Raw genomic sequence first — 24,464 nt, 5'->3', positions numbered from 1 at the left:
GGTGACTCCTGGCAAGGGCTCCCTGTAACATCCCTGCTGTACAGTCTCAGGCATCTAGACAAACGCCCAGCCCACACCACTGGAACGGGGGGATCCCAGACACCCGTTATGGTAGAAGCAAATTCATGAACGCTCCCACAAACTGATATAAACCGAGGCCACCACGTTCCCGAGACCCCCTCTCCCTGGCCACGTGGGTAACGAGCTTATTTACGGTGGCCGGCCCCGCCATTAGCTTTGGCATTTCTGGGGTCACTGAACTGATGCCCCAGAAGCACGTCCGAGCCCCCGGAGGTCCTGCCCGCTGGCCGCTGCTCGTCTGCAGGCCGCTGAGCCGGCAGCAGGGCCGGGGCGCGGAGCCTCACGAAGACAGGGCCTTGGAGGCGGCGGAGAAGCCAGATTTGAGGAGGCTGCTGTATAGTTCATGAACTGATTCTGAGAGGCCACTTTATTGAAGGTGGCACTACAGTTGGGGACACTTCAGTCAACCTTGGGAGAGCGTTCACCGAGAGAACCCTACAGATATAAGGAGGAGGGTCCAGAAGCGAGACTCCTGAGCGACCTCGGCGTCCGGCCTGGGGCCGGCTACAGTGCGGAGCTCCGGGCAGGCGGGCGCTGGGCCCCGCCGGCCGGCCACCGTCCCGAAACCACTTCCGTGGTCCGACAACGTCCTTAAGAGTCTCGACTATTCCTAAGCCATCTCTCCTTTCAAAAAATTCATTTTTCAATCACAGTTGTCGCACGATGTTATATTAGTTTCATGTATGCAGCTTAGCGGTTAGACATCTAACCTGCGACTTGGCCTCCCTGGTGAGTCCAGTGCCCGCCTGGCACTGTGCATGGTTATGACGGCGTCACGGACTGTAGCCCCTGGGCAGCACCTCATGTCTCGGGACTATGTTGTAGCAGCGAGTTTGTACTTAATCCCTTCGAAGGCTTATCATCCAGCACTTCCCACCCCCCCCACCCCAAAATCTGGCAACCACCAGATCAATCTCTGCCCTATGAGTCCCTTTGTTTTGTGCATTTATTTTGGGTTTTGGATCCCACGCACGAGCGAGACCACACGGAACCTGCCTCTCTCTGACTTGCTTCCTCTCAGGGAAGTGCTCCCTGGCTCCACCCACCCTGTCGCCAACGAAGCCATCGCTCAAGGGGCCGCACACGCGGAGCGGGGAATGACTGCACATCCCCGTCCTCGCGCCCCGTGGCGCTCTCCGCGGGACCCGGCGACCCGGGACCAGCGGCTCCCGCCACCCGCCCTACCGGAGGCCGCGGCCGAGGCCTTGCTGCTGGCCGCCAGGCGGTAGAAGGGCGGGTTGTCGCAGTGCTGCACGATGGGGTTCACCGGCTCCGTCTGCTGCAGCTCCGACAGCAGCTCCTCCATGGTCTGGATGGTGTTGTTCCGGCACAAGTAAATCGTCACCTTCTTGATCTGAGAACGAAGCAACGCAGGGCGGCTCTCTGGAGCCCGTCGTCCTCCGGACGGTCACCCACTCACTCCGACAGCACGCCTCCCAAGAGCTCTGCCCTGGTGCCCCGACTCTGTGCCTGCCCCGCACGGTCCTGCCCGCCTTTCCTGATGGCGGAGCTTACGGAAGTCACCTCGGGGGCCTGTGGGGTCTATCTGAAAGCTGATAACCGCCCACCCAAGGTCTCATCCTGAGAAAGAATTTTCTCTCTCTCAATCACAGGAAAAAACCTGCTAGTTATTTTTGTTTAAAAAGGAATCCAGTGCCCTGCTAGTCTCTTCTCTCCTAGAAGCAAATGACTTCTGGCCGGGTGAGTTAGCATTTTAGAAATCAGTCCGGAGCAAAGCTGTGCCTCACGGGCACCCTCAAGGCCCGGCCCCAGGCTCGGAGGCTGCAAGGTGGCCGACGTAGCCCCTGGAGGCAGGCGGGCGTGAAGTCCCCAGCAAAGCCACCACACGACGCCAGGTGAGCCGCTTTTAAAAATGCTGTCTTTTTTGCCGACCGGATCACGCCTAACCACAAACAATGAGGATCGGGCGTCCCAGAAGGATTGCTCTCTGCTTGTTTCTCTCTACCAACTAAAAACCTGGACAGGCTGCATTTTTATTGTTTTGAGGGCATCGAAATATGAACGAGCCATTTGTATTAGAAATAACATGTTCCCCCTCGTTTGTCTTATATAATGGGTCTAATGTTTACGGAAGGCAGTTTTTGGTAACTGTTAGGAACACATCCATCCCTTAAGTCATAGGCTCTGTGTCCAAAGGCGTGGCCGGGGGATGACCAAGGTGTCCCTAAGACGCTGTCGCCTGTTTCTCAGGGGGCAGAAGGGACCTTTCATGTCACATCTGGATGAGCTCACGGGAGGCGAGCGTGACTGAGGACCCTCGAGGTCTCTGTTTCGTGGGGGGCAGGGACCACACTGTGACTTGAAGACTGCGGACGGAGCCCCCAGTGGGCGTAACGACGCCGGGGGCCCGGGGGACACTTACGTAGGGCAAGAGGAGAGTGTCGCTGCTCACCCCGCACAGGCTGATGAGGAACTGCAAGGTGACCCTCAGGTTGTTCCCCCACTTCTCGTTGTTGGCCAGTGCGTTCCACGCATTCTCCATCTCCGGCCCCGGCACCTCGTCCCCGTACTGCGACAGACGAGAGAGAGAGAGCGGCCTGGGGCGCGCGTCGGGGGGACGCGCGGCCCCGGGAGGCTCCGCGCGGCGTTCGGGGTCACGGCCATCTCCCGAGCACGGAGGCGGCACTCTCCATCCGGCAGGGAGCTGCCGCCTCCAGCAACCGAAAGGCTCTTGTTCGTGGGATTCGATACAGCAGGCTTGTGTTTACCACGACTGTAAAGCAGTGCCCGTCGGGGTAAAATGCCCATGACACGGTTTGCCACCTTCGCCGTTTCTAAGTGCACAGGCAGTGGCACCCAGGACAGTCGCATTGTTGTGAGCTGCCGACTGTCCCCCACCCCCCCGCCCATAATCGCATGGTTTTAAACAGTAGATGCCACTGTCCCGGGCTTTGCAGCCCGGGGACTGGGGGAGCAGCGTGGCCCGGGGTGACGCGGCGGGGTCGTGGGGGCGGTACCTTGGCCGTCATGTACATGAGGTTGTTCAGGACGAGGGCCGTGGCTTCCGGGGAGCCCCAGCCGGTCCCTCTGAGCCCCCGAGCGGCGGTCACGTCCCCTTCCCGGTCCTTGCCGTCACCCTCCGGGCTGCTGGGGCTCGAGCCCGGGAGCAGAAGCCGGCTGTCCACCAGCTCGATGTTGTGCAGCCAGGGCAGCAGGTAGGTGAGCATGACCTGTCGCCCGCTGGGGTGCGTCGTGGGGAACCGCTGGCTGACCTCTGAGGAGGAGAAGGCAGAGGCCCGCAGCCACGTGTCACGGCCTCAGGGGGAACCAGAGCCCGGGCGCCGGGGACGGAGCACGCAGCCCCCCGAGGCCGCGGAGCCTCAGCACCGAGCGAGGCGTGGGCGTGAGCCTGTCGCTGCACGTCCCCTGCCCGGCGGGGCTGCCGAGAGCACGGCGGGGAAGCGGGTGGCCACCGAGCTCACGTCCGCGCTGGCGGAGGAGGCCCACCGGAGTGGACCACACGAGGGCCTGGGGCTCGGCAGGCATGTGATCGGGTCCAGTCCCTGACTTCCAGCTGCAGCGACTCGGGGCCACCTACTCCCCCTCCGCCAAATGGGGCCGCCAGGGCCCCACACTGGGCTCTCGCGGGGACAAAGACCCAGGGCCCAGCACAGCAGCGGGTAGGACTCCTGTGACAGGGACGACTGTCCCTCCACGACCTCGGCATCTTATAGAGCATCCTCCACGCACGGCTACCTGTCACATACGCAGCGTGAGCCTCTGGGAGAGCCCACCCCGTGCGGGCACCCTCGGTGGCCGTGTGGAGTTCAGGACCGCGAGCCCAGGGCTGCGCCCTGTCCACGACACAGCCGAGTCCGCGGCCTGCGTCCCGCCCGGGCGCTCGCCACGGCGGCCTCTGCCGGGAGCGCGTGGCCCTCGCACAACACGACACACACGCCAGGAGCCACACCGAGGACGTTTTCTGGGCCCTGAAAGCAGCACGGCTTGAACCGATCGGGCCCTTTTCCTAAAATCACGACGTTTTATTTTGAAGAGCAGAGCGTATTTATTTAACGCTCGCCACAGGAAGCAGAGAGTGTTGGGCTGTCGGGGGTCACGTAGGTCGTAATTGCGAAATTTCAAAATGCACCTAACTGCCAAACTCTCTGGGCGCAAAGACGGATGTCATGGGCTCTGACGACACGTGCTCAGGTGCTGAGAGTGCCAGACTGTCGTTCCAGCGCATGGGGCGGGTCACAGGTGCGGGGCGTCACGGGGGCGGCCGGCGGGGGGAGGTCGCGGCTCCCGGCCCTGCGCAGGGGCCTTGGAGACGAGCTGTGCCGATGGGCAGCTCTGGGGCAAGGTGGAGAGCGACGTCCGGGCACGTTTATGGCAGTAGAAACAGAAGCGAGGGACCCAGGGTAACCTCCTCTTCCTTTTACGCTAACGTAAAGAAGGTATTCGCCATAAATGAGAAGAACCCAGGGTCGGTCGGGAAGGACGGGCCCTTCCCGGGTCATTTCCTCCCCCGGCCGCCAGACGCGGCCGCGCCAGCTCCGGCCTCTCAGCGGGCAGATCCGCTCAGGCCACCTCGCTGCTCACGCTCACACTCACTCACACTCACACTCACACTCACGCGCGTCCTCCACTCTGTCCCCCCCCCCTCCAGCCCTGCCTCTCCCAGCCAAACCGCTGAGATCTCGCAGCCGCTGCTACGTCTCCATGGCAACTACTGAGTTCCCAATGCGCTGTGAGGTTAGACCCCGCCTTCTGGGGTCCTCTGACAGTGAGTGGCCCACTGGCTCCCTCCTCTGAAACTCCTTTCTCCGGGCAACCACGAGCCCTGCTGTCCAGGGGTCCCCCTTCCTCTCCGCACGCCCCCCCCAGGCCCTCACTGCTCCCCGCCCGACCCCAGCCCCGCCCTCGGCAGCCGGGAGCCCAGGTTCCCTGTCCCTTTGTGATCTCCTCCGTCCCCATGGTTCTAAGCCCTCTCTTCTTCTTCTCCCACGAGTCCCTGGTGCCGGCCTTCCCTGGGCCCTAGTGTGCCCACACACGGGTGCCCGGCTCGTGCCAGCGCTCAGGGTCCAGCGAGCTCCTGCTCCCGCCTCGCCCGGACCTCTGAGCCCATGCCCGCTCTTCCCGTTTGAAACGCTCAGCGGCTTTAAAAGCCCGAGCGTCTGCGTGGACGCCCTCCCTGCTCACAGGGTCCTGAGGGATTTCCAGGAGGACCCAGAGATCTCCGGCCTACGACCCCCTCAGGGAACACCGCGAGGCCTTCCTTCCGAGGTCGACGGCTGCTCCCGTGTGCCCCTGACTCTCCCCCGTGCCCACAGGTGCTGTGTTAGCCACACAGACCGCCGTGTGACCCCTCGTGTGCACCTGCGACTTCACGGCTCCGAGCTGACGCTATGTCCGTCGTGGGTCCTCAGTGCCCACCCACCTGCCGGCTGTAATGTCACCCACCTGTCTGCTTTGCAAATTCCTACTCTTCTTTCAAACCGTAGCTCACACACCAACTCTGAGAAGTTCTGCCTGACATTCCGGGCCCAGGGGTGGCTCGCTCCCTCCCTCGTCTTCCCTCCCGTACACGGGGCGTGCTTCATTTACTCATGGCGCTTCCTGTACGGCGTCACGACGTACAGTATCACATCCGTCTTTGTTACTAGGCTGTGGACCTTTGAGACTGCTTTATCCACTTGTTTTCTGGGTGCTTGGCACAGAGGCGGCACTGAACTCTTGGTCGAAGCGAATAAAAATAAATTTCAGTTCTCCAATAAGAGAACTTACCGAAAGGCTTCTCTTGAGTTCCCCCACTGTTTCAGGCACAATGCGAGGATGTGACTAAGGCTCGCTGTCTCAGAAAGATGGAGCGCTTTTTCACAGTGCAGAGAGGTTTTATATCGGATCGTAAGGAAGCCTGGCACTCAGGGAGAGGGGAGCAGGGCCGGCAGAAGGGTCCACCAGCGGGCCAGGCGTGTTGGGAAGAGGTCATGCATGCAGAGATCTGAGACGAAAGGTAGAGAGCGGGTTTGGAAGAGGAGGTATCTCACAGGGGGAGGACGTCGCCTTTACAGGATAGGCTTTGGAGCGAGGTGGCTGGGTTTAGTCCCGACTGTATGGCCTTGGGCTGATCGCTGAGCACAGTGAAGCCGGTGCAGGCAGAGGCGGTCCCTCGCCAGGGCTGGGCCGGTTGCCTGGTGTCTATGAGCTCATCTCACGCCTCACACCCTGTGGGGCAGTCACTGCTGCAGATAAGGAAGCAGTTTGCAGGCCGTGCGACTCGCCCGCGGTCCAACAGCTGGCGCGTCGCAGGGCCGGCGATGGACCCGGCTGCCTGGCTTCGAACCCCCAGGGTTGTGAGATTAAGTGACACATGAAATGTGTACGAACTGCCTGGTGTAGGGCCTGGCACACCTGAACCGCTCAAGGCATGAGAGCTGTATGGCCAGCTGGTGTTTTTAGGACGACGGGGCAGAGCGCTGAGCTGGGAAGTGCTGTGCATATTTGGTTTTGTGTGGCGGGTGGATGGCGGCCAGGGGGTGTCAGAGGTGGGGGCGGGGCAGCGAGGGTCCAGACAAAGGCAGGATAGACGCAGAGGGAAAAGACGAGCCCAAGAGACCGAAGTCGAGCTCTCCGCAAGGTACCACGCGAGCCTAGGCGCTACGTTACTTAACTAAAAACGGAGTTCCGCAAACATTCCTCCCAAAAATTACTTGCAAAGACGTGCCAAAGACCAAACTCTCAGCAATTTACACACGTAGCGACATATACACAAGCTGCCAAACACCATCACCGTCACCACCACCAACGCCCCGCAGCAGTCGCAAGTTTCGGCAGCTCTACCGCCCGCACTCACACAGACGACGCACGGAGAAACGGGGTTACCCCGGGCGTCTCCGTCCCTGTCCCGTGTTTACACCTGCTTAAACGCTGGTGTAGATAAACACTCACATATTTTATCACTGAAAGACATTCTAGAATTCACTTTGTTAATCAGCACTTCGCCCACAGCGATTGCGGTCTACGAATTCCGCGTCCGTAACCGTGAGTCTCAAACGGCCCTGGAAGGTCACGAGCAAGGCGGATGCGCGCGGAAGCGGCCGCCGCGCGTACCTGAGAAGAGCGGGAGCGTGAGCTCGGGGTACATCCTGGCCAGGTCGCACGACAGGAGGGCCAGGGACACGCTGTACAGGGGCGGCAGCGGGCCGTGGGTGCCGTAGAGGATGCTGCCCGGCCTCTGCTCGGCGACCTTCTTTGAGTAAATGAACAGCTTCGCTTCGAGGATCTGTTAACGGAGGCGGGAGAGGGAGACGCAGGCGTGAGAAATGAGCGGGTGCCGCGGGAGCGTCCGGGGTTAATGACGTTTCGGAGTGACCACGAGCGGCTAAGTCCCACGTTCGCAGCGATTTGCGGAGGCCAACGCCATCAGCACCCCGCGAGGCGGGACCGACCCCCACCGCTAGTTCCTGCGCCCGGGGGTGGAGGTCTCTACGCCAGCAAGGGGCACGTGCCTGCATGAGCTGCATGGAGAGTTCGTAGGTCTCTCTGTTGGTGTCGGAGGCCTTGAAGAGGACGAGGTTGAGCAGTGTCACGATGTCGAAGGGATAGTTCCTGAAACGGCAGCAACGACAACATAGTTTGTAAGACCGCCTGGCTAGGAACCCTGACAATTACCTCTCGAAATTCTAGATGGCACGCCGACTCGGCTACGCTCATTAACGACATCCCCGGCCTCCTTTGGCATTTATTTATTTTTTTTTACCTCATTCTTTTGCTTTTTATCAGTAAAAAAAAAAAGAAAGAAAGAAAGAAAAAAGCAGCTTTATTTTTGTTTGAAATTGAATACTGTCACACCAGGAGAAAGGAACATACAAAAAATCTATCTAATGCATATTGACTTTAATGAAAACCAAGGACAGCGTTTGGACGACAGGCCTAAATTTCCCGCTAGCTCGCTGACTGAATACTTTCGTTCGCTCCATCTACGTTTGCGAAGGACCGAACGTGTTCCAGGGACCCCTGCCAAGTTCTCGTCACCCTGAGCGAGTGTGGCTGGTCCCCCCAAGGACACCTGCGGTGCAGGGGCAAAATGCCCAGCCTCGGTGTGGCGGGAGCCGAGGCGGCGGTGTCCATGGCATGCTGCAGGCCCCCCGCGAGGGACCCCGGTTCACAGGTGGGGTAGGAAAGGTTTTCCAAGGGACAGACACGGAAACGGAGCCTCGAGCCCAGGAGCCATGGGCAGGGCTGTGGACGGGGGAGTGTGCGGAGCATTCCGGGCAGAGAGAACAGCACTTAGAACGGTTACGAAACAGCAGGGTGCCGTCTAGGAAAGGAGAGCCCCTCTGAGTGAAAGCGGCAGGGGAGGACCTGGGGTGAGGGCGGCGGGCGTGCTCAGGTGCCCAGGCTGTGGCCTTCACCCTGGCGTCGTAGAGACCCCCCGGGATTCGCGGTGGGGTGTGAGTGAATGACCCAGGCTTCGGAGACTCAGCCTGGCTGCCGTGTGGAGAGTGGACTGCAGGGGGTCAACACTGGAAGCTGTGACAACGACCGAGGTGGGAACAGGGTGAGGGCGTGAATTAGGGCAGGGACAGTAGAAACGCAGAGAGGGGACAGGTCTGAACAAGGGCAGAGTCGGCGGGATGTGGTTGCTGCGCGTGTGGGCTGGGGGCTGGGGAGATCAGGGATGCGGAGAACGAATTATGTGGCAATCCGGGTATAATCGGGGAAGACGGCAAGAAAAATGTGGATTTGCTCTCCATGTGACACTCTTTAAAGGTGACGTCTTTTTCCTGGACGCATTTTCTTAGTCTACAGTGGAAAAGAGGTCACGAACAGAAAACCCGGTGAGGTAAAGGATTCGTGAACGGGCTGCGGGGAGAAGGCGGCTCATTTCCTTCGAGGCGCGCTCCGGAACGCCGAGGCGGCTCGGGGTGAAGGACGCGCTGTCGTCCGTCCTTTGCTGGCCGCGGGTAGTTCCGCCGGGAAGCCGTTGCAGAAGGCCCACCCGCGGCTCACGGCCAGCGCGCAGCGAGACTCCGCCGGGCTCGGGTAAAGGGACTTTGCTTTCATTTTCGATATTACTCAGATTCGGTTCATTCCGATACTAGTAATTCACGAACACATTTTGTTTTCAAAAGAAACAGGTGAGGCCGGAAGACCCGCCCTGAAGACGGTTCGTGCGCACGGCTGGCCCAGAGGTACCTGTGCAGACTGACGCGTGGACGTGCCCCCCTCCTCTCTTCCTGCCCCCTAACTGCTGTTTCCCGCCCAACCAGCAGCCGCTGTGAGCATTCTGCTGTGTGTTCTGGCCCTGAGTATATGCACAGATGTGGGCGTCTAAGCAACTCTCTCCCAATACGCAGGATTTTAAACAGAAATGTGATCATGTGACCTGCCTGCGATGTTTGGAGACGGGAGTTTTCACTGAACAGCGAGGCTCACATCCCTTCCAGGCCCCAGGCCCCTGACCCTCTAACCGCGACGCCGGAGGCCGGCAGTGCTGGCCGGACCCCGCTCTGGGGACTGCCTTCAGCCAAGGTCACACCGACACCCCCGCAGCAGCCCCCGTGGTTGGAGGGTTTGTCCCTCCACTCGGTCCGACTTCCTTCACGTCCCTGGAGATGCTGACCCCGTGGGCATTCGCTGACATGCTCCCTGCACGCGACCTTCATCTCAGAAGCCACGCCCTGGGCATCCAAGCTTGGCTGTTCTCATATTCACAATGTTAATACCACAACCCCAAACGAGCGACTATTTCCTTAGAAGAGATTCCTAGAAGAGGTCATGCGGGGTCAAAAAGGCACATTTGAGATTTTGGTAGGGGCGGCCCTACTGCCCTCCAAAAGGGCTTTGCTAATTTGCAAAGTGGTTCCTTTTCTGGAACTTGCATTTTTACATGAACCAAAAAAGCGTGAGGTGGCTGTGCCCGACATGTTGGTCCCAGACGATGGCGGTGGAGAGGTGGGTGAAGGCCGGGTGTCATTTATGTTACGATGCGCCCGTCACCGTGCCAAGGTCTTGACTAGACCTGCGATTTCGTCTCCATGAGCCTGTGAGGCTTAGGGAAGTCGGCGCTTGTCCGGGTCACACAGCCTGGCCTCCGTCCTGGACGGGGCGACTCCAAAGCAGTCACGCTTTTACCCGCCTGGCTCCTCGGCAGCCCACAACACAGCAGGTGACAGGCAGTCCACGCTGGAACCCTTCTGAGTCGCAGTGTCTGGAAACAGGCCTTTCTGCTGTGATGAGAAGGGACGTGTCCTTCTGCACCCTACGGTGGCAGAGGGCCCCCCCTACGGCTCTGTCCCTGCCCCTGGAATTTAATTCTCTTCTGTTTACACAGAGAAGAACACGGGAAAAATGCTGCTGGATCACTGGGGATTTAGAAGCAGGGCAAGGACAAAGCCACTCTTGCCCGAGGCCACGCACTTGACCGGGTAACGAGGGCATTCCAGTGGCTGCTGAAGAACGAGCTATGGAATTAATGTGAAAACATGGAGAAGAATAACAGAGTTACGGAAAATGAAAGAAACCCAGAGAAGGAAAATGAGAAAGACCTCGAACGAGCAAGAGAGCACAAAGAAACCGTCTGAACGCAGATGTGTCAAGCAGGCTTGGAAACGGAATCTTACACCTTCAGCATTTAATTATCCAACACAGGCTGTGGAAGGGTCAAAGGTGAATAAGGCCGCTGTGATTGTAAAGAATAACAATCAAATGGTAAAATAAATGTGAAAGGCGGGTGTGGTTCAGCGAACAAGAAATAAAACTTTTCTTTTTCAATCTAGGAGAGGAGATTTTTGAAGAATCTGAGAAACACCCATAGCTCTGGTGTCTTTGGGACCGAATGACAAATTCTAGGATAACTTCGAGGTATTCTGGAGAGAAACACGTCTTACTAGTTGCCGGGGGGATTACTTTGTAGCTTTTAACTTCTAACGGCTAGCAAATAAAGTGTTTACGAGGTGCTTACTGGGCGCTAGGCCTCAGATCAAGAAACAGGTTTCATTCAAGCCTTGCCCCAACCCCATTATCACCCCCGTTTGCCGTTGGGTGAGCATCTGCAGCGACAGGGTCTGGAGCACACGGGGTGATTAGAGGCAGGGCTGGAACGCACATTCGGGACGGCGGCTTCCAGAGCCCTGACTCCAGGTGCCTGCTCTGCCGCGGTCCTGCAGGCGGCATGGACCAGGTGAGGCTAACCACCACCAGCAGGGAGGGGCTGACGCTGGGATTCCTGAGTCGGGAGCTGTGCGTGTCTTCCTTGGAAAGAGCTGGGTGCTATTCCCTGCAGAGGTGGGGCATTCGTTTTAAGAATTCAAGTGTGCTTGGCCCGATTGAAATTGGGAAAGATTTATAGTGAGCTAGCAAGACAAACAATGACAGCAAATATGAACCCAACAAAAGTCACCAAAAGTTAACTTTGGTTTTATAGGTAAATCTGAAACATCTATCAAACATATCTTAGTAGCATTTGGGAAGGTAAGAGTGAAAACAAGGGAACCTTAAATAATTAGGTGTGAAGTCCGGTGAGTTAAGCTAGTGCCTGGAAATGGCCTAAACGTTTGATATCGAAGGTGCTATTTACCTGAAGGCCATTTCATCTCTTATTCCTTATCTGTTCCGAGGTGACATAATCTGGGGTGAAGGGAGAATTTATAAGATTGTACGCAGAAGCCAAATGGTTACTTGAACTAATGCTAACAGGTGAGCTATTTTCTTTCCTGCTAAGTTACAGTACCAAGCTGCACTGAACAGCTCTTAATCAAGTGTAAAACGGATTTTATAAAAGATTCTTCAAAATTAATCTTACTGGTTCTGCCGGCGCTTTCTGCTTTGATCCTCGCTTCCCCTGGTCCTAGTCAAGGTCCACTCTCACTTCCATATCTCTCAGCATCACCGATCATATTGTATGAGATAGCGATGGTTATAGATCTAACTGAAGGCCAGGGCGTTTACCGCCCCTCCCCCACAGTTCATCATCCAAGTCAAAAAGAAACCAAAAGCAAGAATGTAGAGAACCATTTTCCCATGAAATGATGAACATTAAGTATTGCTGTATTGATTGATATCCCAAAACGGCTAATTTCATCTTCTAAAACTATAGGTAGAAATTTTAGTCAATAAGATTATCTTTAAAAATGTTCAATCTTCCAGGTATTTTCAAGTCGATTATAAATGGTTCCTTAATAAGTGAACCTGTTTATGAGCTGTCATATTTCCACAAAATCATCCAACTTATGAGCGTTTCTACTTAAACAGGAAGCGGGAATCGTGAGAAGGATTCTCCCCTTCGAGAAATGACTTGTCCTAGGAGTGACTGTACAGAGAACTTGTTTGAGAAATTTAAGATACGGTTCAGTTTGTGTATGGCTTTTCGGGAACATATTACTTCGTAAGATATTTAGGCGTCTTTCAGAAGCAAACATGTGGGAAACAAAACAAGCAACAGCTAAACCATCAGAATTGCTTTTGAAAAACGGTCCTGAAAACATAAATGCAGAGACTGTTACACAAACCCGAGGCCTGTCTAGACAACACAGTCTGAGAATTCATGGGAAAACAGAGCAAATTCAGGCCACAGCTGAGACGTTAGGTTCTGACCGTGCCCTGCGGTGAGAAAGGACGGAAGGCCTGGGAGACGGGTCGCAGTCATGGCCCTCTAGACCCCCCTTCAGAGAACTGAGCGTCAGGGGTGTAACTTGATCTGCCATATTTGTCTAAGAAACCAAAATAGGTCAGGGTGGTATCTCTAAAAGTCTACTCTAAAAATAGAGGGCTTTATATTTTTGGCGACTGGTGATATCACTGAGACGCCACCGCTAAATTCTCAAAGCGTTTATTTGTGCTCCCCGAGAGAAAATACCTAGAATTATTCAGAGGAATGCAGTGGAGCGTTTGATGAGACGACTGTGCAAGGAAATGCATCTGGCTAGGATAGTTCAAAGCCAGGTCACTGGGCAAAGGGCAGTGGAGACAGAAAATTCTTATGATTCTTATTTTTGTCAGAGGAATCTATGGTCCAAGTCATAGATTCCAAATATATTTTTAAAAATCAAAGTGTCATGTGAACAGAAATTTATTCTTCCATGTCAAAACATCTGGAAAAACACTCTGAAAAAGAGATTTTTGTGAAAAAAAAAAAGTTATTTTGGTAATATCCTATTGGTTGAAATATTCTTTCATAATGTTAACAACAAAAAAATGACAGCAAGAATCGGACGCTTTATATTATATAACCTGTTATAACTTTTATAGAGATTAAAGTACATGATAAAACTCTACCTCTAACATAGAAAATGAAAACGTTAGACATGAAATGTTATCTTTAAAAAAGAAATATTTTAAAGAAACTCATCTCTAAATAGCATGCTTGTTTTTACGTTTACTGAAAGTAGATTGTCTTCTAAAATTCTATTCTTGTTAATTCAGAACCATAATAGGTTGGAATTTTAAGATAATTCCCTCTGATTCCCTTCATCCAGTAGCTTAAGATAGCCATTTAAAATGCAACATTTAATTGAAAAGGAACATCAATAGTCTGTATTTCAAACATGAACTTCAGCTTCCTTCTTCCAAGTTCTATCTAATACATCGGCTCTTTTTTGGGAAAAGTTTAATGCAACTGTTCATGCAAAAGTTTAACCCCTGTCCCTTAGCTATGAAATTATCTCACTCGATAAGTTATAGTGCTCGATGGCTCTGCTAAATGACTATTTTACATAACAAGGGTGGTGGCTTTCACAGCATGTCACATCTTCTTTCCTTTCCTTCCTTCCTGAAGCTTCGGACTAGGAGGATTTAACATTTTTAGGCTGCGTCTTGGGTTTAGTTTGGTCCCAAGATGGCAGACGGGCCTAAAGTTCGCACTTATCACAGACATTTCTAGGCGTTCCTTTAACATATATCTTCTCGACCACTTTCAAATCCTGCTCTGATGCTTCACTGTGAATCTCCAGGCGACTAAAGAGGAGGGTGCTGTGGTGACAAGACACTCTCTGGGAGAACAGGAACCACCGACGTGGCCGCACTCTCAAATGGAGCGCGGGGCCACCCGCCGGGGACATGCAGGCCCTTTCTCGGTGCCACGGCATTTACTCTGCTCGGGTAACCGCGAAAACAGTCGGCTCCCAACGCTTCGTACCCCGAAGCGCGACGTCATTGTACCTGCGACCGCCCGCCGCCCGTGGGGGCCCCTACCTGCTTCCGCACACCGTCGCTATGGCTTTGAAGCAGCCAGACGCGAGCTGGTAGGAGCCCGTGTAGCACCGGTCGATGGCCCAGTTGAAAAGGTTGATTTGGTCGGGATTGAGTTCCAGCAGCAAGACGACCACCTCGCAGCCCAGCTGATGAACCTGAGCACGTGGAGGCAAGCGGTTACGTGTGTTGAATGAAGGGCTGTTCGGGAGAGGGACGCCGAGCAAGCCGGGCCCACGGCAGACAGGGTACGAGCAGGCGCGGAGCGTGTGCACCCTGGCTCACCCCCACCCCACGTTCTCCTATGTATGAACTCATCTGGACCGCCTGTAAGTGCGGCACCTTGCGTCTACACCTGCCCGACTTTTAACTCCGGAAAGGTGGCGAAGATCATTCTTTGCATTTAAAATATTTCTGAAAAATACATGTATTTGGCAAAAAAAAAAATTCAATATACGAAAGGAGAGCCTTAGTGTCGGTAAATTCTTTTAAGGAAAAAAAAATCAGAGGAAATATGTTTCTGAGGCATGATTACCAAATCGTGTGTGTAAAGCTTAGCTAGCAAACTTGTAAAAATACAGCATGAATAAAGTCTTCTTAATCAAAGACTTTCATATCAAAATATCGGCACAGTAGATAGAATTAATAGGATGCTTAACTGGTTCCTGAAGCCATGGTTATTTTTGTCCAGGAGAAGCCAGGGGCCTGGAGGCTACGTTCCTCTCAGAAAATAAGTTTCTTGCCTTCTCCCGACTCCATCCGCTGGCCTGCCAGTTGCAACCAGGTGGAGAAGGCAAACTTCTGACCTGTTTGTTGTTTTATTACAGGGTGTGGGCCCGGCTGGAACAATATTCTAACTGGACGGCCAGACACCCTCCACCTCGTTCTCCAAGGGGCTTAAGAGATCCTCCTGTTTCATCTTCTAGAAACTTTAGTTTTTTGGCTTTCACATTTTGATCTGCAATCTAATGTCTTTTTTTTTTTTTCATTCCTGATAGCTTGCTCTGTCCTAATGTTTGGGCCAGATCTTCAGTATAATAGTGGCGGAGGGGTTGAAAGTGGGCTTCCTCGGTCATTTAAATCTCAGGGAACACTTTCCAAATTCACTATTAAGCATGATATTTGCTATACAATTTTTTAAAGATACCTTTTATCAAACTGAGAAAGTTCTTTTTTATTCTTTTTTGTTAGGAGTTTCTCTCGTGAATTAATGTAGAATTATATTAAATGCTTTTTCTGCATCCATTGAGATGATCGTATTTCCTTCTTAAGATTCTATTATCATAATTAATACACTAATGAACTGATGGATATTTGAATATTAAACTAATCTTGAAGCTCTTGAATAATCCCAACATGATCACGATGAATCAAGATTTTAAAAATTATATCACCGAATTTAGTTTTCTAATATTTTGTTTAAAGTTTTTATCTCTATGCTCACGAATGAAATTGCCTTTTAATTTTATTTCTTGTTAAATCTTTGCCAGGTTTTAGTAGCAAGCTTAGGCTGGTCTCCTGAAACAGGTTGGGATGTTTTTCCTATTGAGTTGTTTTCTCTTTAAGGGTTTGTATTAAATCAATGCAATTTGTTCCTGAAATGCTGAATTCATCAGTAAAGCCATCTGGTCCTAAAGTTTTCTTTGTGAGCAGACTTTTGATTACGGATTAAAGTTCTTTATTACTTAGTTGACTATTGAGATTTTCCCTTCTTCTTGTACCATGTTTTTCTAGGAGTTTGTCTGTTTTACCTAAATTTGCAAGTTTATTGGCATAAAGGTGGTCATATGTTCTCGTTTTAAATATTTGTAGCATCTGACGTCCCTTTGCATTTCTGAAGCTGGTGACATGTGCCTTTTCTCTGTCTTTCTTCATCAGAGGCTCGCCACGGATTTACCCATTTTCTCAGTCTTTTAACAAATTCGACTTTTGGTTTAAGCATTCATTTTGACTGATTCTCTTTCATTAATTTCTGCTCTTATCTCAATTACTTCCTTCATTATCCTTTTTTGAGTTTGATGTGATTGTTTTTCTATCATCTTGAGATGAATGCTTAGGTCATTGATTATCAGCCTTTTTTTTTTCTGTCTAATATGTGACTTTAAGACTATACATTTCGCTCTCAGCAAGAATTTACCTACAACCCACAAGTTTACATGCATTGTCATTATTCTTCAGTTAAAAATATTTTTTCTATTTCTTTTGTTACTGATTCTTTGACTTACTAGTTATCTGGAAGAACACGTCTTAATGACCTTTTTGTCTCATTGATGACTGGCTTGATTTCACTGTGATTACAGAGACGCGTGTGGCATTTCAATCGTTTGATCTTTGTGGAGGCTTGCGTTATGGCCCAGTTTCTGGCCAATTTTGGAAAGCGTGATTGCGATTTTTATCCTGACGCGTAACGGCGACGTGAACGACGGCTAAACCTCCCCTGCTGTGGCCGACGCGGGACGGGACGGCACTGTGGGCGGCGCTCGGGGTCCCCAGGAGCCCAGTGGAGGCAGAACGCCCTGGACACGCAGCGCCACGTGCGTGGCTGCTACTCACGCGTAAATCCTGACAGGCGAGGATGTTGTCCAGCCACTTGTACAGGTAGCCGTCCGGGGAAAGGCCCACGTTGTCGAACACGGGGCCGCAGCACAGCACCGCCGACATCGCCTGGTGACAGAACACAAAACCCGGGGTGACCCCACGGCCAGTGCTGGCTGCGGACGCGCGGGGTTCTTCACGGCCGTCGTTTCCGCAAGACTTGAAACCCCTCAGGAGATGCAATACAAAATACGATTCCCAATTTTGCCTCTTTTGCGAAGAGTTAAACCCATAAAGTGCACTTTGTGAACATGTAATTTTATGATTATAAGAAATCTTTATGATGAAAGAGTGAGATATTCCAAACCAAATGACCCCTTCCCAGTATTTGAAATAAACTTACTTCCAGCGATTTCGAGTGAATGAGTTCTGCTTCGAAGATAACCCCGGCTTTCCAAATTCTGCTTTGATGACGAATATCTGACTATGAACTGAACTGACAACCTTGACAAACATTTGAATCATGCACTAAATTGCCAAACTATCAAATGCATGGAAATAAATGTGATTTGTAATCGAAGATAAAGAAAAGGAAGAATATGAACTTTAGTTCCTTGGAGGTGGGGCGGGAGGAAAGGAGGGGAAGAGTCGGGAAGACCTCAACTAACACGGCAGCAGGCAGGCCCAGACGGCCATCGGAGCCGCGGTTTCAACCACTGCAGGAGGCGAGAGTCAGCCCAAGAATCAGCGACTTCCGGTGCGTGTGACAAGAGCTGATACGCAGTTAATTTCCCAAAGGAACCCAGGCTATAAGGAACCACGCTTCTGACCCCTTAAACAATCCCAGTAGTACGGAAATTGATTTCTGGGGTCTTCTAGGGTAGGAGACTCAACAGTGAATGTGGCTCCTGGCAGATTTTGAACAGGTTTCATATTCACGTGAAACACACACACACATCTAATTTTTTAAGAAGATAATTAGCAAGGCAGCTACTCAAAGCATTTACCCTTTTTTAGCAAACACGTGTTGTTCTAATATAGGAGAAATACCGGATAAAAGTGGGAGTCTGGAAAAGCCTGATGTTTTAAAATTATAAGCCTAGATGGAACATTTACATAGTTATACATAGTAACCTGTCTACGTTTATGTGTAGAGCTTTGGAACTTTTAACATCAGTTTATTTGTTTATATGCATGTCTATGTGATTTTTTTGCATGCAGACTCGTATTTTCACATACCATCTTATTTGTCTGCACCTTATTCGCGGCATGTGTCAGCTTAAGGAAGGAGAGACCAGGAGCCCTTCCCGAGGCAAAGGCGACCTACCTTCAAGGCACAGTACTGGTATCTGGTGATCTGGTGATTCCGGTCGCTGTACCGGTCCAGGGGCGTGAACATGACGCTGAAGGGCCCCGCCCACTGGCTAAACAAGATGAAAAGATGGTGCCTCAGGCTTTGCTGGGGGAAGAGAAATCTCCGGTGGTGAACTAGAGGGAAAAACGCCGAGTTCAGAGTCTACGAGACTGAAAAACGCAGTGACTACAGTTTATGCCACGATTATACGTGATTTTTAAGGTTTTGGGAAAGGAGTAATATCATTTCCTAGCTCCAGTGTTCTTCAGATAAAGAAACGTGTACTTCCAAAGCCAAGTGGGATCGTCTTTCTAAGCGTGGACGCTCCACCTGCTCACACTGCAGTCCCTAGCGCCTCGCTCCGTGGGAAGCAGACGCGGGAGACAGACTCACAGACGCTGTTTTCTAATCAACGTCTAGAAAACCCGCGGTGGCTTCCACTCGGTGGCCACCGACACAGACAATGTTCCCTTGACAGCGGCCGCCGGTCTCCGGAAGCACCGTGACGCGCTACACACAGGCGGTTTCAAACAAACCCGCTCTAGCTCAAGAGCTCAACTCACATCTCGATTTGGGGCCATCGGAGGTGAGGGGGGCTGGTTAATGCAACATCGAGGTATAACCATAAAAGAGGAAGGGTCGAGTTGCATCTCTTTGTTCTTATGTCAAAAGTTTTAAGGACGGGCGTTCATTCTGACACCAGACTGAACGGATGTTTTTATTCTCTACACTTCTATTGGGTGGAACTGTTTCATCTACATGGGCTCTGTGGGGAAAAAAAATTCTCTCTCGATAATACGATTTATTAAACGATGTAGAATTCGATGTAATGTGTTTGGATGTAGTGAAGAGCAGCAATGCTGCTGAGATTATGTGCTCACAGATTTCGCGAAACGTAAAAAATAATGGCAAAAAAGTAAATGTGGGAGGGGGAGGAGTAAAAACTGTAATGACCTTAGAATGTGTTCTAACTTAAGTGACCATCAACTTAAAACAGACTGCTGTAACTACGGCTAGGTAAACATGAATCAAATGGTGACCGCACACCAAAAAATCTGCAAGAGACACATAAGAAATCGAGAAAGGAACCCAGACACAACACTACAGAAAGTCGCCAACATACGAGAGAGGGCAAGAGGGTAAGGACCGAAGAGAACTACAAAAGCGATCAGAAAACAACTGATAAAGTGGCAATAACTACGTGTCCATCATATTTAACTATAAATCTACATCTTCAAATATAAATGGATTAAATGTTCCGCTCAAAAACTGGGGTGGCTGAATGGATAAGAAAACAAGCCCCTCACACGTGCTGCCTACGAGAGACCCACACGGCCTGTCAGCAAAGGGATGGACGAAGACATTTCATGCAAATGAAACAGAAAAAGGCTGGGGTCGCAATGCCGATGTCAGCCAGGACAGACTCTGAACCACGTTTACAGGTTAGCACAATGAGGACGCTCATCTGTGAACGCTGCCTCTGAAGCCTGTCCTTCCTGTGGAAACCCGTAGGTTGATTTTCAGGTGGGAACCAAAGCAAAGCACAGAAGTCTCGACAAACGCAAAGCCAGACTTAATTCCTATCGCCCCCTTTCTGACTCTGGGCTGAATTACCACTATCCGTTCCCAAGTGCACGTCCGAGCATTTTGAGACAAATCGGTGCTCCCTTTGCAGACCTGCACCCAGGCCAGGGGCATGGAAAGGACGCACGTGGTCCAGAGAAACGGAAGGTGCTCCAAGCACAAAGGTGACCTGCGGCGATGTGTGGCTGTACCTGGGACGCACTGAATCAAGTTGGCGACCATGGCGCTAAAATGCGCCCGGATATCTTTGAGAATTTCAACTTCTTTATCGTTTTCGGCTTCTAGCAGCATGCGGGTCAGGTCCACATATTCTAAGAACAAAGCTCCGAGGGCCAGAGTGTCCCGTTCTAAGGCTCCGTTTGTGCTGGAATGAAAGAAAATGGAAATTTTAGATGCGGGGTCTTTGTGCCAACGTGGTAGATGCTTCGTGGAAAATAAGACTCAGGGTCAGAACTCACTAAATTTGTTCTTGACCTATATACAGTGTAAATAGAATAACACACACACACACGCACGCGCGCTTTCCTGGATTTTTCTGAGTAAAAGTTAAAGGAAACATATATTTAAAAAAAAAAAAAAGAAAGAAGAGACAAGGTGAGCAGAGATCAGCTCAGGAGAGTTTGCGCCCTACCTGTCACTTATTACGCCAGCGTCAGCCAGGAGCTCAAAAATTCGGAGTAGCTGCAGTCTTAATAAGTCCCTCCGTTCCCGGCGTTTTTTGTTCTGTACGGAAAGAAGGGACAGTACTTAGAGACATGGGCGGAACCACGTGAATCCTGCTTTAGGAAAGTGGATTCAAGAAAGGCCCCGTCTGGTCTTTTTCTAAACACGAAAGACAAAAATGCATTTTTCCTTCTTCCTGATTCTAAGAGAAATGCTTGCGTCACGAGGGGGGCCACGATATATATGAGGTGGACGTGTTTGGAGTGAGCCCATTTCCCAGACGCCTCCAGCGTCTGCTAGAAGACTGGAGCCCCCAGAACAAGTGACGGCCACAGTGGACAGCGATGTGCCCACCGAATCGGGCCACAGAGCTCACGTGTTCTTCCTCGAACTGCTCGATTTTTGTTACTTCTTGGATCTGACCTACTGTATGGGAAACCTCTCTTCGGTCTTATTCTTTTTTATTTTTTATCCTGCTACATTATAAGTTTATCCTTTTCAGAGTTCACTTCGGGGAAGATAATAGTGAGGAAAATGTTTCATGGGAGAGAGAAAACAAATTAAAATCTTGACCATCGAACTCCTTGTAGAAAACAAGCAAATGAACCAAAAAACGAAATGCAATGAAATCAGACCCCTTCCCAAAAAATGTGATATCTTAACATATATGTGACTATTCGGGTTGTTCTGCTTTCGTAAGTTTAGGACCTAAAATCTTTTAAAGTAGGAAGCACATTATACTAAATAGTTGAACACTGAAAAATAATGAAAACAACAGAAGTTAAAATATTCCTTAGGAGAAACCATTAGGCGAGATTTAAACTCACACCACGGTCCAAACCACCCAGGGCGTTAATGACTTAAATTCGAACTCTCACCTCTGGTCTCCGTTCCAGGGCTTCTTTCATTAAAGGATGAAGCTCTTCCACCAATTCTCTACGGAGGAAAAAGGCCGGCACTTGAAATTCATGACTGTTGACACCAAACCAGTCACCCTATAAATCCATTCAGTCCTAGCTTTTATCAGTTTGCGTCTAGCGTCAGAATCTCTCTGGCTTTTCTATTTCCCAGTCACGTGGTCAACTGGAAGCAGGTGCTGGCCTACTCTTCGTGTGACTGGTTCTGATCCCAGTGCGATGTACATAATTTTGGCTCAGCACGTATGCGTTGACTTGATTTTATGGTCCGGAAACCTCTATGGCAAGATCTCATCTGAACGATTAAACAATAATTTTGCGAGTGCTCACTAAATTCAAAGCACTTTATTGCAGGCGGAGGGACCGAAGGTAAATAAAACTGAGTCGCAGCACAGAAGAAATCTTCAGTATAATTAGGGTACAAGACACAGGTGCAATCCCAAGGTGCCACCTTAGAGACCTGTGCTCAGGGGACTAACTTAAAGCTGCTTCTAAAACGAGGCCTTTTTAAAAGCTCATTAGAGATTCCCGTCTTTGAGCTACATGACAGATGCAAATAAGGCAAGTCCTGTAATAGTGAGCTTCTTGTCCAAATCTTTGCTCTTGTGTGGTAAAAATTAAGTCCTAATCATATCGACATGAGTCTCGTGTTACATGTATGTACCTCACAGGTCCCCGATATCTTCGAAACAAAATGACGCGATCTAGCCTGTTGGTATGTATATTTTTTCTTTGCAGGATATTTTGTGTTATCAGAAATCACCCTCCCGGGAAACCCCAGGACAGGAAGGCAAGCTCTTCGGCGTCCTGCACCGAGGGACAGAGGGCCCGTGTCCCATTTCAGCTTCCTCCACAATGCACGCTAGAATTTCTCCACCAAAGACATGGAAATAACATTAATGGTCTCCTCTATCTAACGGCAATCATGTCCTGAATGTTTACTGCTTATATCGACATTTTTTTGTGTATTTTTCCTCTCGATAAATCTGGGCCAGGTTCTATAATTATACCATTTTTTCTTTTTTTATTAGAGAGATACAGTTTATGAATGACGACAGTTTTAAAAGGGAGGGAACTGAAGCCCAGATCCACAGGCTAGCAAGTGGCAGAAGTCATTCGCCCTGAGGAATTTTAAGAGGGCGATGAATGCAAAAGAGCCTCGTACTCTTTGGGAACGAACTCAGTCATCTGGGTACTGTTCTTGTTTGTATATGACGCTCTGTCTTAACTAATCAATACGTAGTAAAACTCTAGTTAAGTGGCACTCAAGTCGTCAGAACTCACGATTACTTTTTAAGGACAGTGTCTGGCTCTATACATGACTAATGTAACTGATCTTTTTTGGTTGCTTCTCAGACGTGTCATTAATCTTTATTTTTCAGTAGACGCTTGGAGCTTTCTGTTTTGTGTTTGCACGAAAAACTGTAAGATTTCATCTCTCCTTCTAGGCTTTCCTGCTTAAAGTCATCAGAGGTGGGTGGCCCAGACTACCGTTTCCTGATGACTCTTTGAACGGGCGTTGACATTGCCTCCGATGGAATGGTATTTTGATCGGAGGTGTGACGTGAGCAAGGAATCCAGAAGGTGAGACTGACAGGTCCATCAGGGCACACGGCAGTGCGACCGACCACCCTGAAGGAGTCCCACCGGGTCTCAGCCTCCGAGAGCCTGCTGCCTAAACGGCTGACGAGCACACACGCCCTGTTTTGACCCGAGACCCTCTGAACAGTCTGGTTAACCGGGCGTTGACACTCTTCCTTAACCATGATCTAAAACAAAGCTTGCCGGTTGGCGAGCGGCACTGTCTACGCGGCAAGGACAGAGAGTGAAAGGCACGTGAGGCAGCTGGGGGCAACGCCGGCTCCCCGCACGCCGGCCAGAGGGCAGAAGGACGTGGCAGCCAGCACGGTGCCACGGGCACGCGGGAAACACGGGCACCGCGACGGCCACGCGCGTCGACTCGCAACCACCCGCTGAGACTCCCGTACCTGAAAACGAGAGAATTCGTTCTTCCAAATCCTAAAACTAAGGACTCCGTGATCTCGATGCCCTCTAGTCTCATCAAAGGCACCAACTGCTTTAAGAGGACTCCCACCGACGGGGTGCCTATGGCCTGAAACGAAGGGATTAAGAGTGAGAAAGGGGTCACGTGACAACAGATGCTTCCGAGGACGCGCGATGACAGTTTCAAAGGTCTGAACCGCACCTCGAGGCCCTGGCATCGTTTGAGGAAAAAAAGCACGACCCATACATGTTAACGCACACTACGAATGCATCTTCCTTGTGACGCAAATTTTAAAGAATGCTCTTCTTACAGAAATATACTTAAAAAACCAATCTACAAAACCATCTTTAACAAGATAAGTTGGTCAAAGGCATGGTTTCGAGGGGACGACTTGGTGAGAAGTGCGGGGCAGCTCGTGTGGAGGACAGGACCAAACCTTGGGGCACCGATAACAACAGGTCACCCCACGGTCTTGAGCAACTTTGCTCACTCTTCATCTTTCCGCCGCCGCTGGCCAGGGAGGAATGCGAAATTCTTCACACAGACACTCGGTGGAATTTAGAAATGTGTCGGGTGAAAACCTGATCCCACGTACTCCAGGTGGCTGACATGGTGCGCTGTGCACTGTGAACCCCAGGCCGGCGAGCTAGAGAGAAACCTTACAGAAGGACGCTTCGGTCGCGCCACGTCACCTTGTTATCGTAGCTGGCTGCGCCATCGGGCGTGGTCGCCATGATTTCCGGCGTGGAAGCCCTTAAGTGTCCCGGGCTCATGATGCTGGGCTTCGCGACCCCGAAGCAAAGAATGAGGTAGTTTCTCCACAAGGTGACGTAGTTGTCCCCACTGCCGGCGGTGCTGGTTTTCTTGGCGTTGATCGGGCTACTGGAAATATGGAGTTGAAAGCAAGAGTGAAGGTTAAGTTCTGCGGTGTAAATATTGCTTATGGAATCTGCACCCCACAAGGTGCCCGCATAGAGCGAGACGGTCACCGTCCAGGGTTGTCTGGACAGGGAAGGTCACTACGGGAGGAGGACATGGATGCTGCTGCCCACCGGTGAGGTCTGAGATCCTGTACTCAGACAGTCATACTGATTATCGAAGGACAAAACAGAAGACCCTCTCTAGACAAGGACTTTGGACCTGTTTTCTACTCCACATTAAGAATTCTGCA

The 24,464-nt window shown here is 51.2% G+C and overlaps 1 protein-coding gene across 7 annotated transcripts in view; it reads right to left on the bottom strand.

Annotated features, from left to right (window-relative positions):
* FRY (FRY microtubule binding protein) overlaps positions 1–24,464 on the bottom strand; it is a 344,350-nt gene that overhangs the window by 66,647 nt on the left and 253,239 nt on the right. For all 7 annotated transcript variants that reach the window (XM_036228428.1, XM_036228427.1, XM_036228422.1 and 4 more), the window contains 13 exons: positions 23,986–24,175; positions 23,277–23,401; positions 21,250–21,307; positions 20,340–20,431; positions 19,900–20,072; positions 18,098–18,258; positions 16,789–16,899; positions 14,239–14,393; positions 7,554–7,653; positions 7,156–7,327; positions 3,060–3,316; positions 2,465–2,611; positions 1,267–1,435 (listed from right to left, as the gene is read on the bottom strand). In XM_036228428.1, coding sequence (XP_036084321.1) covers positions 1,267–1,435; positions 2,465–2,611; positions 3,060–3,316; positions 7,156–7,327; positions 7,554–7,653; positions 14,239–14,393; positions 16,789–16,899; positions 18,098–18,258; positions 19,900–20,072; positions 20,340–20,431; positions 21,250–21,307; positions 23,277–23,401; positions 23,986–24,175 — 1,910 coding nt within the window. The remainder of the gene's footprint in view (positions 1–1,266; positions 1,436–2,464; positions 2,612–3,059; positions 3,317–7,155; positions 7,328–7,553; positions 7,654–14,238; positions 14,394–16,788; positions 16,900–18,097; positions 18,259–19,899; positions 20,073–20,339; positions 20,432–21,249; positions 21,308–23,276; positions 23,402–23,985; positions 24,176–24,464) is intronic.

This window comes from Rousettus aegyptiacus, unplaced genomic scaffold (assembly GCF_014176215.1).
Source record: "Rousettus aegyptiacus isolate mRouAeg1 unplaced genomic scaffold, mRouAeg1.p scaffold_m13_p_11, whole genome shotgun sequence".
NCBI lineage: Eukaryota > Metazoa > Chordata > Mammalia > Chiroptera > Pteropodidae > Rousettus > Rousettus aegyptiacus.
Note: the sequence above shows the minus strand (reverse complement) of the source record. Positions and strands in the feature narration are given on the sequence as shown.